Consider the following 18788-nt stretch of genomic DNA (forward strand, 5'->3'; position numbering starts at 1 on the left):
CCCCCCACAATATAAAAGAATAAGACTTCATTTTGAGCTATTATAAAATCACCTCTATATACAAGACACACAAATCAGGAAAAAATATTTTTTGAAATAAAATTAAAAGATGTTATTGTAGATGTTTGACTTTTAGTATACAATTTGTTTTTTTCCAGTTCCAAGTTGGCAAACTCCCTTTCCAAAAGGAGTACTTCCAGGGGCAAGGGGAGGAACTTCCAGTGGGAAAGGTCAGGGGCAGCACTTCTGGTCCCAAGATGGCAGCCAGGGGGCAGGGCACCTCTCAGGGGGTGGGGCAGCCCTCAACAGCTCACTAAAATTCCTTAAGCAGCCCTCCAACCAAAAATAATTGCCCCCTCCCGGATTAACAAAACTAAAGGTGTAAAATATATAATTTAGCAAACGCTATAAGAAGCTCCAAACTTGTAGATATACAGAAAACCATGTGTGTACCTACACTTAGCTGTGTTTCAGTCTTTGTGTTCTGTTCATTTCTCATTTCAGATTCCATGGTGGACTGCAGAAACAACTCCTCAGTCTGGGAACTGTTGTTTTCTTTTTGAGAGGCTTCTGCTTTCAAAAGCAAAAACAAAAAACAAATGCAGATACGGTTTACATAACCTGTTACTGGCTCTGAATGCAAGCTTATGTAGGGCCCAATCTTGCTCCAAGTAGAGTCTTTACACTCTCATAAACATGCATCATCAATGAAAATCTGACCATTTCTAAACATAACAGAAAGCTTAGAGCTTCTGTTACTATAAGTAGAGAAACTGCAGCAGCTAGAACCCAAGCAGCTAAACAGGAGCTCACTGTAAGAGGAAAGGCAGTAAGTGGCCCATCACAGTAAAGGGCACACCTGCAACCAGTCTGGAGAAGTCTCCTGATTGGAAGGGGGCTGTGCTTAGGGAACATACAAGTCCAAGGCCTGAATCAAGGCAGGCAGTCTGACCCTGCAGGCAACAGGAAGAGGCGACTGTAGCTGAACAACAGACTGGGATCCTGTTATACCTGCGAGTTGAAAGCAAGGTGCTGAAGGTTTTCAAGGAGCTGGGACCCAGGATGAGGAGGGCTTTCTCATAGACCTGCTGGCTTAGAGTTGCATTACAGTCAGTGGGCTCAGAGTTTGGTTACAACTGATGGGCTTATGTTTCCTTTTAAGTTTCTGGTTAAGTTTAAACCAAGGGACCAGGTACAGCTAGCAAAGGGGTGATGGGTAGGCTGTGGTAAAGCACCCATGAGGCACACTGCTATTTAGTGCCCGGAATCCTGCCAGGGGTGGTCCACAGGACTCAAGCAGGCAACAGCAGGCCCAAGGATGTAGTAGCACATGCCGAAGAGGGTTGAAACTAGGGATGGAGAGCCCAGGGCAGAGTGAGGAAGAGCTGGAACCCAGGTCCAGTACAGTGGATCTTGGCTAGATGGCCCAGTGAAAGAAAAAGGTGCAAAGGCTGAGAAGGCTGAGGCCCCAACAAGGGTGATTTGTTGGACAGCAACATCTACAAGGTATGGCCATGGCTAAAGGGGAGGTTGGAGGCCAAGTAATTAGCCCTTGAGATGACTAGCTGTTAGAGCCCAGTTTTTACTGCATGAGAGCTTATTATTGTACGAGGGCTCACTATGGGGCCCCTGGGGCAGCCTCCCCTTTAAAAAGTACACATTTGTATCAAGGCGTGGCAGGTAGGAAGAAGGGACGTATACCCAGAGAGAGTTAGAGTAGAACATCATAGCCACCCCTGGAGCCCAGCACTTGTTACACAAAGCATGCTAACAGTAATGTAATCGTGGCAGAGAGGAGGCGACAAAAGAGGTGACTGGGGCAGCAGCCCCAGGTACTGTCTTTTGGGGAAAGGCAAAGCAAAAGCAGCCATTACTGCAGCTGATTGCATTGCCACATTTGGCACAGCAGGAGCTGGTGCTGCCCCACCCCAGCACAGAGCTGTGCTGCTATGCTATGCCTCTGCATGCTTACCTGTCAGCTTGAGCATTTCTCTCTGCAATATAGTGGTAATAGGTGTTCTCTGGAACCAGTGTCCTGCTCCTTCGACTTCCCATAGAAGATCATGATCACCTGGGTACTTTTCAAAGTATTGCTTACAAGCTGAACAAATATTTAAAAAAAAAAAAAGCCTTACCACACGGTACGTTGACCCATAACTTGTGTTCATTTAATTTTTTTTAAATTAGCCACTCAACTTTCTCACGTCATGCCTAAAATGGAGCTGAACCAACCTGTCTAGCCTAAATAACTATCTTTTTGCACTTAATTCCCCATCACCACCACTATTAAGCATCTTCCAGCATCTCAAACTTTGATTGCATATTCGAAGGGAGAGGAACTGTAATTTCTATTTTTTTTGTCTTTGGTGAATTACCTCCCTCACTTTTAGGTATTACAGACTTACTTGTGATATTGTATGCTAGTTACATGGTTAGTTGTTTCAAGAGCGGTTTAAATCCAACCAAGATTTAAACATTTCTACAATTAAATGTTTGGGGATATGCTCTTAAAATACTGTATCCAACCCACTGATCATACCAATTAATGTTACCCAAGGCACTTGTATGACATTCCGCAGGACTGCGGAGTCAGTTACTGCACCATTATATCAGACAACCAGCACTAGCCCCTGGAATGCCCTTGTTTACCCCCACATGATGGTTTGGGGAACCTTTTCATGACTTAAGAACCCTGGTTGAGATCATTAAGTTATTCTGTAACTGCCTGAAACTGCTGCATCACAAATGTCTTTCTGTTGATGTGTATACTACTCCATGGACAAAACTTCTGTTACATCCCTCCCAGACTGGGGACAACAGTTGGCCAGACCATCTGTGGGGAGGTGGGTTTGGAACAGGAGGTAGTTTTGCAAAGGCCAAAGAAAGAATCCAGGTGCCTTACTGGGGTTGGGAAGGGCATGTTAGTAAGCACAAGCCTCAGAGAGGCAAGAAACTGAGGGCAAAAGTCAGGGGGCCACATCCTATTCTACCTTGCTCAAGTCTCTGATAAAATGTTAATGCACCTACATTAGCAACATGCCATTATCAGTTATGAGAGTAAGTTACAAAAAGCTGCAAGCAGAAGAACCATCTACTCCTTAACTGTTTTTCAGGGATTTGACCAAGGTAGAATAAGATCACACTTAGGCATTTAACAGGAGGAACAGGATCTGCCCCTAAGTCTTCAGCCTTTTTCAGCATCTCTAGCTGTAAAGAGCTACCTGCAGAAGCCTGACAGGTCAGGGGAAACCTTGCCAGCCTGATCACAGAGGGACCCCCAGGAAATGGATACACAGACATTCTTAATGCAATCAAATTGTTCTGCATTTCTTGTGATACTGATGAGAAAACAAAGCAAGGGTGTGTTTAGAAACGTTGTGCAAGGCTGCTTCTGTACATGTCTGTCCAAACCCTTCATGTGGTCCTGAAAGAGTTACTGTAGCCATCATCATTCCCATGGCTGGAGTTGTGGCAACAGGTATGTTTAAGATGCAGCAGGGGATGGGCAAATCTGACAACTGAGCATGGAGCAGGGGCATAAAGCTGGAGCACAGTGGGGGTTCAAGCAGCTGGTTCCTCTCACACTAGTTACTAAGAACTAATCTACAGCACTTCAGTGGAAGGTCCCACATAGGGGCAAGGGGCAGGACAAGAGGCGACAAGCACACCTCTGCAGCACTCTCCCTATCTAAACTCACAGATATGCTCCAGACCCGGAATTTTGGCAATAAAGCTTCTTTGGACTCATCCAGTCCCTATTTGAGTCTCAGATCTCCAGTGAGCTTGAGAACTAATGCTGGGGATGAACCCTGAACAGCCCCAGTCTGGAGAGTGCCTGTGGACTCAGGAGGAGCAGAGCTTGGCAGGGCATGCTCAAAGCCCTCAGTGCTGAGTTCCCAATACCCCCTGCCCCCCACCACTACAGAAGTATAAGTAAGTCCTGAGTGTCCAACAGGAGTGGCTTGGCCACATCTCCAACCATTAAAAATTCCACTGGTGAATACTTCATAATCCTACCACATAAGAACAGGCTGCATAGAAAAGTTGTAGATTCTCCATCCATGGAAGTTAACCAGGGGTGGCCAAAATATGGCCCATGGGTTAGATGCAGGTCTGCCAAGTGATTTTGTCCAGCCCGCAGTGGGTCCCTTGGTCCTGCTCAACCCAGATGTAGGGGGTAGCCTAGGTTATGGCACATTCAGCCAGTCCAGCCGCCCCCTGGCATGCAGTGGGGCTGGGGCGGTGCAGCAGTTGGACTCGCTTCTCAGCAACCCGTGGCAGCAGCTCCTTCCAGCTGCCACTGCTGGACACAATCCTGCTGCCTGGGCACCACAGCCTGTCTGCCCCAAACCCACTGCAAGGGCCTGGGACAGAGCCAAGATCCACTGTCTACATGACCCTGCAAAGGGTGCAGGTTCAGTGGGCAGGGGTGTGCGAGCAGCACATCATGGATCTGCTCCTGGCCCTCGCCCCATGCTGTCACTGCCTCAAGATCCTATACCTGGCCCTGGATACAGCTCCCTGCCCACCCATGTCCCCATCCCATCCACCTGGCCATGCACCCTGCCTACATGGGTCTCAGCTGGTCTCCATGGAGACCCTGGGATCACACAGCGATGACAGCAGATCCATGCTCCCCACACGCCCCTGTGATGGGCACCAGTTCTGCAGACAGGGGTTTGCAGGCAGTGGATCACAGCTTTGCCTCAGGCCTCGGCCCCACACTGTTGCAGCCCCGGGCCCACCCCATCTCTGCTGTCCCACTGAGCACAAAGCAGAGTCATTTAGGAAGTTTTGGTCAGCTGTTGCACGGGGGGGTAGCCCCAAATAAGTTTAACTTAAATATCTAAATAATAAATGTGCAATGGTGATTTATTATTTCACTGCAAGTAGTAACAAGGAAGAAAGGGCTTGTGGTAGCAGCACTGAGTAATTCTGAACTCCCTGCTGAGTGGCTCTTGCTGCAAAATTTAGGTCTAGGATGGGAAGGGTGTCAATCCACACCACAACAGCTCACCAAAACTCCCTATGTGGCCCTCAGATCCAAATAATTGCCCACCCCTGGGTTAGACAGACACTTTGCTGTGATGTTTTAGTCAGGGATGATCTTGTCTTGAGTAGGAGGCTGGATTAGCTCACCTAATGAAGTCCCTTTCAGCCTTACAGTCCTATGATCCTCAGATAACCAAATTTAATCAAATAGTAACACATTTTAAGCTTAAATTTAGAGTTTTTCTATTAAATTATTTCAGCTCTGTTGAACTCAGTTGGGAATATTTCTTTCGAAATTGAAAGAAAGTGTATGCAGAGAAACTGGAAGGACATATTGAAGAGCTTACCTGCATACATGAATGATGACAGCGGGTACCGAAGGCCAAGTGCATCTTCAGTAAAAGAATCCACAAAATCCTCCAACATCGTTAACCCAAAATCTTTCCCACGATGTTTCTTTCTCACAAACATTGTGTCCAGCAAAGGAAGCTGATAACTTTGGGTGAGATAGGAGCTACATATGCTTCCTGAAATCACAGGGGTAGAGGGGACCACAGATACACATTTTGTCAGTGATTTATCTAAAGCTTTACAACAATCAATCGAAACTGATTGGGATTTTATTTCACCCCAATCCAGCTGTACCCTATATACAGTAACTAGTCTCAGCCACTCTGGCTCTTTGGACAAACTTTGTAAAACTGCAAAAAATATACCATGCAACAAAATGGTAGGGAAATCATGTCTGGTATTGTGATCTGATGCTGCAAGATTATAGTAGCTACAAGCTACTGAGAGGGTTGTGAGGAAGAAACTCCCTTTGGAATCCTGTCGTTACAATTTCAGGAAATTGGATTAAGAGAATGAAGCTAAAGCAAAAATGATCAACTCAAACATTCTCTTTTAAATACATATTCATGTATGTAAGACTAAACCACAAGCATGCAAGTCAGCTATCATTTAAGGAGTGAACAAGTAACCCTTACACCTTACATTTTTTAGGACACCACCAGGAAGTGGACATTAATAAGAAGGGATTTTTCCATGTGTAACACAATAATATAGAATTAAAAAAAAAACAAAACAAAACAGTGCACCATGACAACACAGTGTTTAAAATTGCTGAATTTTCTGAATGATAACCATGGAATCACTGGTATCAGATTAATAACATAATTTCTTTGAATTACAGTAGTACCTAGCTATTCCAATCAAAAACTGGGCTTCATTGTATTAGGCAGCATATAACAATGAAAACTTGTCCCTTTCCCTTAGAAAGTTTGCAGTCTAACTAAAAACAACAGTAAGATATCTATAGCATTTACAAAGTATTCTTTATATACTTTAAGCAATTAGTCCTCACAAAACCTTTGTGAGGACAGTGAGGTATAACAAGCCTCATTTTTCCAAGCAGGAAAAGCACAGGCAGGTTAAATTAATTTTTTTGATGGTCACACAAGGAATCCACATCAGGGCTGAAATAAGAAACCGTGGTGGATTTGATTTAAATCAGGATTTAAATTACTGGTCAGGAAGCATCAATTTAATCATTGTTTTCTACAAAAAGTGCATTCTTGTTATTTGATATAACCTTTATTCAAAGCTGTAACCTTTGTTCAAAGCTATAGACTTCAGGATAGTTAGCATATGTTCTACATTTCTCTTTAGCCCAATGTTGAGACCCCCGGCTATGACATTTCCATCTATTTTGTCACAATTTTGTTCACAAATTGTCATCAGATTAGTCCAGTTCTCAATGTATCGCTCAAAACAGTCCACTACTGAGTTCCATTGCACATCTTGTGGGAGAGTTAGTTTTGTTCTTCCTGCTTTCTTCAGAGCAGCTGCTGCAAAGTGGTACTTATGGAAGGAAGTATTTTGCAATTTCAACAAAATTCTGCTCAAAATGTTTCTGTTCTATTTCTACTGCCCCTCCCTCCTTGCATTTATCTCCAGACTCCTCCTCTTTGTTCAGATCTACTTCACCCCAACAATCCTCTATTCATTTAACTTCTTGAAAATCTGCACTTTTAGAGAAAGGTAAGAGATTGACTCTGTGTACACAAACTTGCATATACACAATAAGGCTGATGGGTAGGTAATAAGATCCGTTATCTCTCATGCCCATATACTGCTATTAGCCAGGATGATATCTCTGGAGACACAAAAACAGTTTGAGAACTGAAACTAAGCATCACAGAGATGTTTAATGGGATCTTCTAGACGTAGCACTGAGTCTCATTGGGTAGAGTGTTTTTCTTTAATCTTTACTAATCTAGAGAGAAGCCTCTGGGAACCCCATAAGATTGGACCCCTAATATAGTGCATGGCCTATGGTGATCTATTTATAAAACTTTTCTAAGAGGGTTACATGAATATATTGTCTCAAATAGTATATAATTTGAAATTATAATCCCTATTCCATGATGAGATCTTTGATCTTTAACATATCTTAAATTAGAACTTTCTTTTAAAAAAGCACCATACAAAAATATAAAATATGACTAAATAAAAAAAAGATTTACATTAAAAAACTCCATTTTTAATCTTTTAAAAAAAAATCATTGATTTTTATCCACCTTGTTACAAATGAAGAATACCCAACCTTTCATGCTGTGGTCCAATAATCTGGCACAAACATCCCTTCTTTGCACAAAGTCATAAAACAATGCAACCCAGAAAGTCATTGTGATCACTGCATGGGCTTAACTTTTAGCATGAAAACTATTCTATAGGGACATGTGCAATGTGTCATGATTATGTTCACAAAGGCACAGTATTGATGAGCGAAACAAAAAGACATGCCATCTGCTGATTAGCTTCCCACAGGAACTGCCATACCAAAACAGATCAATGGCCCATCTGGCATGCTATCTTGTTTCCAACAGTAGCCAAGGCCAGATGTTCCAGGGGAAAGCATCAATCTCCTACAATGCACTAAAGTAGCATACACAACAGTTGCGCCTTATGAAGTCACCAAAAAAACCTTCTACTGAAGGTAAGAAAATTTGGACACCAAACCATATGCCCAAAATTGGATGTTCTGTTATTTATGGAAGGCTGTCAGTGCTCAAATTATTTATAAATAATCAATCAATTTCATTCAGAAGAAACTGAAAGGCGTCAAAAGAATTTATAAAAATCATAGGGATACATTTAAACAATATAGGATACATTTAAACAATGCTTTGGTTCTGTGTTTATAGAAAACCTATGCTGATGGGATCCTGGGTCTGTAACTGACGCTCTCACAAACACTATTGAAGTACACAGAAGTAGTAATGAGAGCTGATCCTGCAGCTTCCCAAAGGTATTCACTGGAGTTCTGCACACAGGGACCTTGCAAGATCAGACCCTAGATGAGTGCAATACAATCCTAATATTAATCATAATTTCCATAGGTTGTTCACTCCTGGATGAGTTCTGGAACATGACTATCATATCCAATACATTAAAAAAAAAGGCCCAGCTCCCTCTCTCACAAATGAATATGAATATGTAACTGTAAATCCTCATCCCAGCAAGTCTAGGAAGGCAGAAGAATAGCTGTATAAGGAAAGAACATGTAAAAACCCCAATTCTATTCTCAGATCAGTATAATTTAATTGGTTTTACTCTTGATTGATCTAAAAATCTTCCCTGCTATAGAATTCAAGAAAAGATTCATACATTGGTCATAAATTAAAGCAGTTTGAAAAGGCCCAATAAAAGTTTGGGTTTTTTTAACGCCAAAAATCAGACACAAGTTTTACCTGCAGGTTTAACAGAATAAAACCCAATGGCTTCTCCTTTCTTCCACAGAATCTTGGCGTAGTCACTACTGCTGTGACAAAGGAATGGGATCTCATTTTTTTCTATTTCTTGTTTCCGATAAATAATTCGATTGAGAACATAGAGAACCACCCTCTCTCCAACAGTTTTCACCTATAGAAACATATAAGAACATTTAGATACATGTATCATTTAACAACACATAGTCAACTTAATTGAGGGTTGGACATTAGGGGGTCTTATGAGTAGTTATCACCTCTGAAAGTAAGTATAGTTGAAGACACGGAAAGACACGTGCACTTAGCACTTCTAAAAATCAGGCCCAAGTTTTTGTTCTGGGGTTTTTTTTGGAGAAGTGCGAAGTGCTCTGAAACCACTGCAACAGGCACCATGTAAAATCCTGGATTAGGCAGAGCTTTCCTCATATCTGTAGTATTACACGTGCTCTGATTATTTAAGGGTTACAGAATTCCGGGGGATGGGGATGTAAACTTAAAATTAAAAAAAAATACATTTTTCCTCTAAGAAACATTTACCAAACACAATAATGCATACCAGCTAAATCTCAGCCTTTCCAGACTAACAAGAGTTTGCATTGCTACAAAGAACATATGATTAGCATTTCTGGGAAGGGACCACCCAGCATACTCCCTTCCTTCATTGCTGTATGCAGTGGCAGGGATCAGGACATGATATAGTGGGACAGCTGGTTAGTGCCAAGGTTTACTGTGGCAAGCAAAAAGAATTCAGCTGCTCCTCCCTAATGCACCCCCTGGGTGTGGAGAGTAGCCCCAAATACGTTTAACTTAAATATCTTAATACAGTATGTGCAGTGGTGATTTATTATTTTACTTCAAGAAGAAACAAGCAGAAGAGGGCCTGTGGTGGCAGAACTGAGTAATTCTGGACTCCATGCTGTAGGTCTCTTGCTATAAAATTTAGGTCTAGGATGCCTCAAAGAACATAGGCATTGGCTGGAATTTAACAATAGTTAAGCAAGCTTGATAACAAGCAAAATGGATATTAGGGCACACATTTTTCCTTATGCCTCTTTCCAACACCATAGGCCATCAACTCTAACTACTGCCCAAACTCCTTCTCCAATTAGATACCAAATTAAAGGCAGGCCAACAAGTTTCTCCAGCAGAGACTACTGTCACAATGAGGTTAATTGCTGGGAGCCCACACAGCACAGCCCGAAGAGTTGCCCTGAAAACTGTCAGTAACAAAACATTTTTCATGCAAAGGTATTAACATGAACAATGCAACTTTGAGGAAGGTAAACAGAGAGACAGCTTACATTGGGAAGGGGCATGTGCGCCTGCCCTCCAGCTGATTCCACACCCTGAATAAAATGACCTATTGGATTCATTTTCAAATCCAAAATGTATCTCTAATCATTTGTAATGGCATGGAGTTAATTATCAATTGTCCTTGCAAGATAAAAATTGTTATGAGCGAAATGCTGGAACTATTTACCTGCTGAAGCCCTTCTCTAGAAGGAACAGATGTTTTCACAATATCATTGATAGCCCACCACTGGTCAGCAAGGTACAAGGCTACAGCTTGGAGAGAACAGAGGTATAGGAGGTTAGTATACCAGGATAATTTGAAGGAAATATGTTAATTACCACTACAAAGTTATTAGCAGGGATCCGGGTTTCCACTCACCATAGAAAAAAAAGTGGTAAAACCTGAATTTTCTCATTCTAAAGAGGAAAACACAGATTTTCTCCTTTAAAGGAGAAAAATGCAGGAAATGGTGGATTACCCCTTGCAGGCTGGCAGAGTTGCAGCCTGCAAGGGGCTAGGGCAAGTGGGTAGAAGGTTGCTAGGCAGCGGGCACCATGTGCATGTGTATATACGCATGCACATGGCCACCAAGTAGTTTGGAAAGCAGCTCCCCGCAAGTAAGTTGGGGTGGGGGACTGACGCCTCCATAGTGAGGGCAGGGGGAAGGAGGGAGGGAGTTGGGCAGGGCTCATGCTGGGGCTAGATAATGCGTGGGGAGTGGAACGGGCAGTTCATCCAGGGGAGGAGGGCTGCCTCCCTGCCACTGCACATACTCCTGAAGGGGACATGGGGGATGCATGCCCCCCAGTTCTGTGCATGGGGTGGGGGTGGGTACAGGCTGCCCACTGTAGGCTCAGGCCTCCCTGCCCTACTGCCCTCCCCCTGGGGTGGCCATAGCTCAGCGAGCAAGACCTGGCACAGGACAGCAGAGCAGGGCCAGGGAAGCTCGATGCCACTGCTGGGAGCCCTGCACCACCATAGCGAGGCACCCCCTTCCCACCCAGCAGCAGCAGCAAAGGGAACACCTCTGTGCTGCCACCCCCACTGCCACTGGGCAGGCAGAGGGCACCTCACCATGCCAGCGTGGGGCTCACGGAGGTGACACTGAGCTTGAAACCACCCCGCTCTGCCCTGCTACTCAAGGTCTCACCAGCAGGGCTGTGGAGGCCTGGTGGGGGGGGGCGCGCAACAGAGCGGACAGCCCAAGCACCCAGTGGGCAGCCCACACCCAACTCCCCCTCCCCCCCAAATGGGCTCTGCTCTGGCCATGCCGCCTGCAGAGGAGGGGCAGCTGGGCTCTGCATTCTGCTCTACCGCAGCAGCTATTGCCTCCTGTGGGCAGCAGCTGGGGCTTGGGCACTGCTGCAGGGGCTGGGGACCAGGTTACTAGCCCCACAACCCTAGAAGTTGGGGGCCCCTCTGGGAGGGGGGTGGAGCAGGAGACTGAATGGGGAGTGAGGGGCACCAGCATGGGGGGCAGGGCTGTGGGTGGCAAGTGAGAGGCACATGCAGTGGTGGTGGGCATGGGGGTGGGGAGTAAGGGATTTGGGGAGTTTAAAAAAAAAAATCAATTGGTGATTTTACCAGAGAATTTGCAATTTTTAAACAGAGAAAACCAGGATCCCTGGTTATTAGTTGTACAATTATATAGCTACCAAGTTAAGTACACATCTAAGCTATCATAAGTTTATTACTGCTAATTACATTACAATTCTAATTACAATCAATATGCTTGGTGTTACTCAGCCACTACATACTCTGAAGCAATTTTTTTTTAAGACCTCTATAAATTTATATATGAGAGTCCACAGAAGTGACTTTGAGTTGGGATTTTAAGTTTTCGTTTTAGGTAAATCTTAATAAACAGATAAGTATGGAGAGAGTGTTAGCTGGACAATTAAGAGATGAAGAGAACATTCTGCCCATGAAGTGGCAGGGGCAAATTCAGGGCTTCTCTATACGTGCAAGTAAAGGTGCAACAGGATCTAATGTACAATCCACAAATGCACCTCCTACCATGCCATACGTACCAGTGTGCCAACAATGCCAGCCTCAGTACCTGTATGCCAACTTTTCCTGCCTTGTATGTGGTCTCTGAGGCTCTGCCATGCCATGCGTGCATGGCAGGAGGCATGATGGTCAGATTACGTATTACATCCCATTACACCTAATCACCAGTGCAGGGGGAGCCTGGGATCACAATCCTGGGCTCCCCCTGCACCAGCTCCCATGGCTGCAAGCCCTGCAGGCCATGTCACTGCGGGGCTCGCAACAGCAGCAACGCAAGGGGAACACTGCAGCCACTGCGAGAAGCACCACACCTCATGAGGCTTGAAGATGGGGCAATGTTCTCCCTGCTGCCCCCACTTTGAGCCCTGCAGCCAAACATGTTGGTCCTGCTGCAAGCCCCGCAGCTGAAGACAGTGCCACCACTGCAAACCCTGCAGTTCAGGAGACTTATAAGCAGGGCAGCATCCTCTCTGCTGCAAGCCCTGAAGCTGACAACACTGCCACCACTGCAAGCCTTGTCAGCTGTGGAGCTGGCAGTGGGTGATGCACCCCTGTGCCTAGAAGCCCCTCAGTTGGGCTCCCAGCCACAGGAGAACACTTGGCCACATGTTCAATTAATGGTGTGATTAGAACAAGATACAAAGTTATTACACATTTTTTGTGGAATAGTTTTGTAACTTATTGCTTGTTTTGTCATGTCATTAATTGGTTGAATGTGTAGCTGGATCATAACTCAAGGCGTGATTACCTGGTTAAATTACACCTCAAACCCAACATGTAGAGGGCCTCAGAGACCACATACAAGGCAGGGGAAGGTGACATACAGGCACAGAGGCTGGCATATCTGGCACACTGGAGTGCCAGAGGATGAATGCAGTAAGAGATGCCTACTCCCATTGAGTTATATAGAGTTAAGACAGCATCCACAAGTTTAAACTTAACATGATACACCAGAGCGGGCCTAAGTTTGTCTTGCTCGACAGAAGAGAATGTGAGTGTAGTAGCCTAGGATGTAGACACACAACACGTTTACTATGGAGTTAACTGACTTCAGTCCATAGTACAAGTGAAGCAGACACACACAATCTTACACAAGTCACTTCACTCCAGTGCTGCCACTCAAAGTGAGGAGTAACTGTATAACTGGTGACCACTTGCATTTCTATTCCTTTAGTTCAGTGGTGGCCAACTTTTCTGGCAGGTGTGCCTCAAGTTAAACTCTTCCTCCCCTCCCAAAGTGTTACTCTTATCCCCAGCCTCCTGAGGCATACCTGATAGAGTTCTGTGCCCTGGGGCACCAGCATGGAAGCAAGGAGGCTCAAGCTTCCAGCCATACAGAGGAAACTGGGGCGGGACGCTGCCACAAAATGACAGGTCCCCACCAAGAGCCAAGCTGCCCTTCCCTGGCCCCACAACCACCACAGTTTTATATGACAAGTCAGGATCCAAAGTCCTAAATTCAGTAGCAGCCACAGGGCCAGAAAAGGGTTAACTGGCTCTTGACAATGATAGCTGACACTTCCCCATGCAGCAGGGTGCTCTTCCATTCCCATCCCTCCCTTTAGTGAGCACCCTTGCATCACATCCCATCACAGCTATTCACTCTGTGAAAACTATTTCCCCTGCATGGCCAGGCACTGTAACAGTGCCTGCTGCAGGCAGCCAGTCGGGGACAGCTGGTTGTGCTTCTCATCACAGAGTTAATTTATTCAAGTAAAATTCAGGGTGAGTTACTCCACAGAAATCATACTGTCTGCCTGCCCCCCACCCCTCCCACTCTGGATAGACTAGAGAGAGTAATACATATATCAAGGCATACAGAGAGTAGAAAATCCAAGGAAAGTGTGTGTTGCACTTAATTCAGTCTCTCACTGTAAATTTAATTAACTAGTCCTTTCTTGGTTGGTAGAATTTAGTTGTGGATAACAAACTATAGCCAAAACTGAGAATAAGAAGCTGGACACGCATGGAATGAGTACAAGACTGGTTACATGCACTTGGCAGAGAGGCAGAACACATTTATATTAGAATTTAAATTAAAATGAAACCTGTGAGCGCATCCTCTGGTGCAAACAAAGCAAGAACTTTGTGCGTCTGATCTCCACCATAAAGAGGAACGAAGCCTACAGTTGACAAGCTAATAGGAATCTGAAACAAGAGTTCACAATGCTTCAATAGATGTTGGTTAACACAGCATTAGCAAAATATACAAAGCATGCTCAACGGGACAAGCAAGCTGATTTACAAACCCTGGCATTTTTTGATGATCTGCAAAAGAAAAACATTAGAATCTGGCTCTTGTTTGCTCTTTATAAATGCAGACTTTCAGAAGATGACCTCTACACTGCAAATAAGAGGAAGGTGGATTTTAGAAGGGTTTTTTTTAATTAGTATTACTTTATTTTAACATTACAAGTCTAGATTTTGTCTACCTATGTTTTCTCCTGGAAGATTTTTTATTAATGCCTAAAGAATTAGTAGATGGATGACATATGTACTGAGCCATACAGTTTAAACTAATAAAGCAGCCTTGAAGGGGTCAGCTGGGGTTCTGACTATGTAAAGCTCTTCATAGTCTACATTCAGGGACATGATAGGATAATCACTGGGGGGGCTCTAATGTGTGGGATCAATAAGTAAAATATAGCACCTGTACCTCTAGAATCTTCCCTGCAAGCTAGACTGTAGATTGAGCTGCATTCGGCCTAACTCCAGGACCTGGTCCAGGGAAGTGGAACTCTCTTAATAAAGAGAACAATTTTATGCTAGTACCTAGTTAACTCAAATGCTGTACAAACATCTGGAAGTGCTGCCATCTCAAAAATTTAACACTTCACTTTTGATTAAGGTTTGATTAAGCTTCAAGTTCACTCTGTTACATCTTTTAATGAAAAGTTCCAAGAAACAAACAAACAAAAAAGACTTGATAAGAATAACAGGCAAACCTAATATTTCCAACTCTTCCCTCACCCCTTGCAACTCGCATCATCCCTAGAACAGGTGCATTCAGCACCTCGCAACTTTGGGTGCTACAACAGGCACTTCAGCATACAAATGTTGTTTTGAACATCACCATTTGGCATTAAGATAACAAACACATGACAAAGTGAGACCAGGACCCTTTTAGTGGCATATCAATAGCCTTTTGAAATTCAAATATTAGAAATATTTAATGGTGATATTGGACAACAAATAAGCATCAGTTGTGGGGTAAACATGAGACTTACTTCCCCACAAAACAGTTTAAACTAAGATTTCATCTTCTTTCCATTTTTATTTCATAGGTTTCATCTATTCCACTTTTAAAAAAAAAAAAGCATCCTTGTTACCATAGGTATGATCAACAATGGGAGATCCATATAGACCCACCATATTACAAACTGCTGTTGGGTTGGCTAGACAATATGGCAGCTAGAGCACAAAATGCCAAAAACTGGTTTCTAGAAGTGTTTCCATCAACAGAGCTACTTCAAGGGCAGCAAAATACACTTCAGGAAAAATATACAGTAGAGACACCCCTTTGGAAAATCAAAAGGACTGGCATGAGAAGCAAGGTCCACTAATGCATACTATTTTGCAGAACCAGGATTATAAGAAATCCATTAGATACAGTGAATGCAAGCACAAATTATGATCCCTTAGAACTACTGACAAAAATGGAAAATCTGAGCTCTCAGTTTTTGTAAAAAGCTTGTCTGACCAAGTGACTGAGATTTAATTTTTTGTTTTGTTTTTTAAATTGTTTGTTATGTATAACTCAATTATCCAGGAACAGGAATAGCCAATATGCAGATCTCATTTTATATAAAACTCCATGTACTACTTAATGTTAAAAATTAAAACAGTTTAACAAGAGGTAGGGACATCTGGATAAAATTCAAAGCTTTGGTAAAGTCTTTTTTTTTTTTTTTACTCAACAGGTACTAATGACATTTATTTTAAAGTCCACAATAAGTTCAATTAAATTAAATAAAAAAGGAAGAGGAAAAACATGAACCGATGTATTTGTTGGTTCTTACTTTGATGTCACTGACGACAGACAAGAACTCTGGATTATCTGGATCTCCACATCGAAGGTCAGACATATAGTCTTCTGCAGAACTCTCTAAGTCTTCATGACTGTAGTTATCCAACATATCCACAGGGAATGCCATCCCTTGAAAAATGAAATGTGTATATTATTACAGATAAACCATGTTTTGCACCAGTTATACCACAATGACTTTATAAGCTAGCACCTCTTCTCTTCAGGAAGGCTGTTCTGTTAAATTACAAGTACTGATATGAGGCACATTTAGAGTTTGATTTAGACGCAGTGGCTCAACACAGGTTTCTCCACAAGTAGTGGAGTAGTATTCAGCCCAATACAATTCTTTAACACAGGGATTGTGTTTTGCCTGTGCATTCAGGCTATGCCTAACAGAGTGCAACTAAGACTGAAGTCTCAAGCTTTGAGCACTAGCCCAATCAGAAGAGGACGATAATCAATCCTACCAGTTCCAGCCTCTCAAAGAATGAGAGAAAAAACACCTGTCTCAGTGTTTACACATCACAGGACTTCAAACTTGATTCATTCCTCCTGGCCTTATGCTCAAACCTTCTCAAAACCAGAAGTAAAATCCAGCCTCCTTCAATTGGTATCCCTCATAGTTAAGGTTTATGGTTTTAGGTTAGAACCACTGAAACACAAGTATCACCACAACTTAAAAACAGGTCCGTGAATAATACAGTGCTTTGACCTTTACTGCTACTTCCTTAGCCTACTCCTGGCCCATGCCCATCATAAACTCTCTGCAAACCCCTCCACCTTCTCAGGTCACACAAATACCTCCTGCCTGCAAGATGCGTGCTAATGTAAAGCAAAAAACAAAAACAAACAAACAAACAAGCAAAAAAAACCCCCAAAACCACACACATACCCCACCAAGTGCTCTGGGTCATAATTATTGTCACAATCTGGCTGGCCCTTTAAGAGACCCGGGTTTAGCTCCCACCTGAGCCTAATTATCTGCTTCCCAGGTGATGAGTTTAAAGCTAGGGATCTTGTGACAGCTTGCAAGTCATTTGATCCTCCAATAAAGGAAAAACAAACATCTCTACTAGAGAGAGACCTGGAAGAAGGACGACTTGATTTATGTGGATATGTTAGACTGTTTTGTTTTAGGAAATAAACCCATCCCTGAAGAAAGGGGCAGAAGTTCTGCTGCAGGTCAGAGCTCCATTTGAGGCTTAAGTTGGTACTACCATCACTAGGAGTGCATCAATCCTAGCTGTGACCAAGCCATGCTTAAAGGAAATGGTGTTATCAGTTAGTTACAAACCTGGTTAAAAGCACTGTAAAGAATAGATGGATGTAAGTGGATGATGAGGGAGAAAGCAACAAGTCAGCTGGGGCACTGCAGACAGCAGCTCCAAAGTACTGAGAGAATCTTTGGTTCAGCCCTTACAGCAAACAGTGTCAAATCCTGCACGACAGGGAGGGAGTCCTGGAATCCCAGCCCCTCAAACAGTGTTATCAGGCAGTAGTTGCAACACTAAAAAAACCTCACATGGAAGAAAAACTTTCATCCAAAAGCAAAAGGTTGTTCTCTTATCTTTTCCACAGCAAAGTCATTAATCAGATCTAAACTGCTGTTGGTGCAATTTTCTATGAACACTTGAGAAAATAACTGAATACTTGTCTTCTGACTTGGTCCCCTTCTTCCCCCCTCATCTATTTTTAGTTTCAAGATTTCTCTTTTCTTTCCCTCTCCATCTTCCCACATCTATTCCTCCATATTTGCCTGCCACTCAGTTATATCCCTCAGCTCTGGACCTGTGTCACCACCTCACCCCTGATGCTTATGGATGCTGCTGTTTCTGAGTGTCTGGCAACAGGCAAGTGAAATCTCAGTGCTGACTGCCACTGTCTACTCTTCTCTGCCACCACTCAGCAAGGAAAGGTAAAAGTGGCAGTAAGTACAACAAAAAGAGAGATGGGTGATGTCACAGTACAACTTGTCCTGTCTATCCTAGTTTTAAAACATGTCATCCAAAGCTTTCTTTTTTTTTTAATTCACCTTTTCATTCTAGCATAGACACTGGTGAAGATCACCTTACTGTTCTGAGTACTTCAGCTTCCACTCCCACACTGAATCCTTCTCTAGTTTCCTAATTCCTTCCACACTGGGGCCAAGCACTACAATGACCCTTCTTTGCAGGTATCATTTCACCTTTCCCTGCTGGTAGAATTAGGGAGTGAAGTAAAAGGGGCTATTTTGTATACAAGACAAAGAAAGAAGGACAGAAGTTAGTCTTCACTGTAATAAAGAGGGGCTGAAATTCATAACATACAAATGCCATATAAAAAAAAATCTGTTGATTCTGGAAGGCAGAAATTAGGAAGAAAGTGAGAGATTACATGCAACTGGGAAATACCGACTGAATGAAGCTTTAGAATGAGATTAACTGCTACAGACTAAATAAAGCCCTAGGATAAAAGCCCTGTATTTTATTTCAGGCAAAGGTTACTTCCAGCTGCTGAACAGAGGTGAAGTTGAGAATACTGATCCATTAAAGTCTCACATAAAAGGAATGATGAAACCCAGATTTTGCTTTCCCCCAGATAGGTATTATTGAGCAGTCTTTATGCCAAAGTGTCTGAACAACTATGACAACAGATAATGATGAAGGCTCACTACAAATTACATGATAATGAGGTATGCAACCCACAAGCCACAGCT

At 43.2% G+C, this 18788-nt stretch overlaps 1 protein-coding gene across 2 annotated transcripts in view; it reads right to left on the reverse strand.

The window, feature by feature from the left end:
* Nucleotides 1-18788, reverse strand: part of FAM169A (family with sequence similarity 169 member A) — a 79999-nt gene that overhangs the window by 36025 nt on the left and 25186 nt on the right. The window contains exons 2-8 of one of the 2 annotated variants that reach the window (XM_019517693.1): nucleotides 16086-16222; nucleotides 14115-14214; nucleotides 10243-10328; nucleotides 8745-8916; nucleotides 5340-5519; nucleotides 1973-2101; nucleotides 458-570 (exon numbers count right to left, since the gene is read on the reverse strand). In XM_019517693.1, the coding sequence (XP_019373238.1) occupies nucleotides 458-570; nucleotides 1973-2101; nucleotides 5340-5519; nucleotides 8745-8916; nucleotides 10243-10328; nucleotides 14115-14214; nucleotides 16086-16220 (915 nt within the window). In that variant the 5' untranslated portion in view covers nucleotides 16221-16222. Of the gene's footprint in view, nucleotides 1-457; nucleotides 574-1972; nucleotides 2102-5339; nucleotides 5520-8744; nucleotides 8917-10242; nucleotides 10329-14114; nucleotides 14215-16085; nucleotides 16223-18788 lie in introns of both variants that reach the window. The other variant, XM_019517692.1, reaches the window with a different exon arrangement.

This window comes from Gavialis gangeticus, unplaced genomic scaffold, assembly GCF_001723915.1.
Source record: "Gavialis gangeticus isolate Ggan-Ray unplaced genomic scaffold, GavGan_comp1, whole genome shotgun sequence".
NCBI lineage: Eukaryota > Metazoa > Chordata > Crocodylia > Gavialidae > Gavialis > Gavialis gangeticus.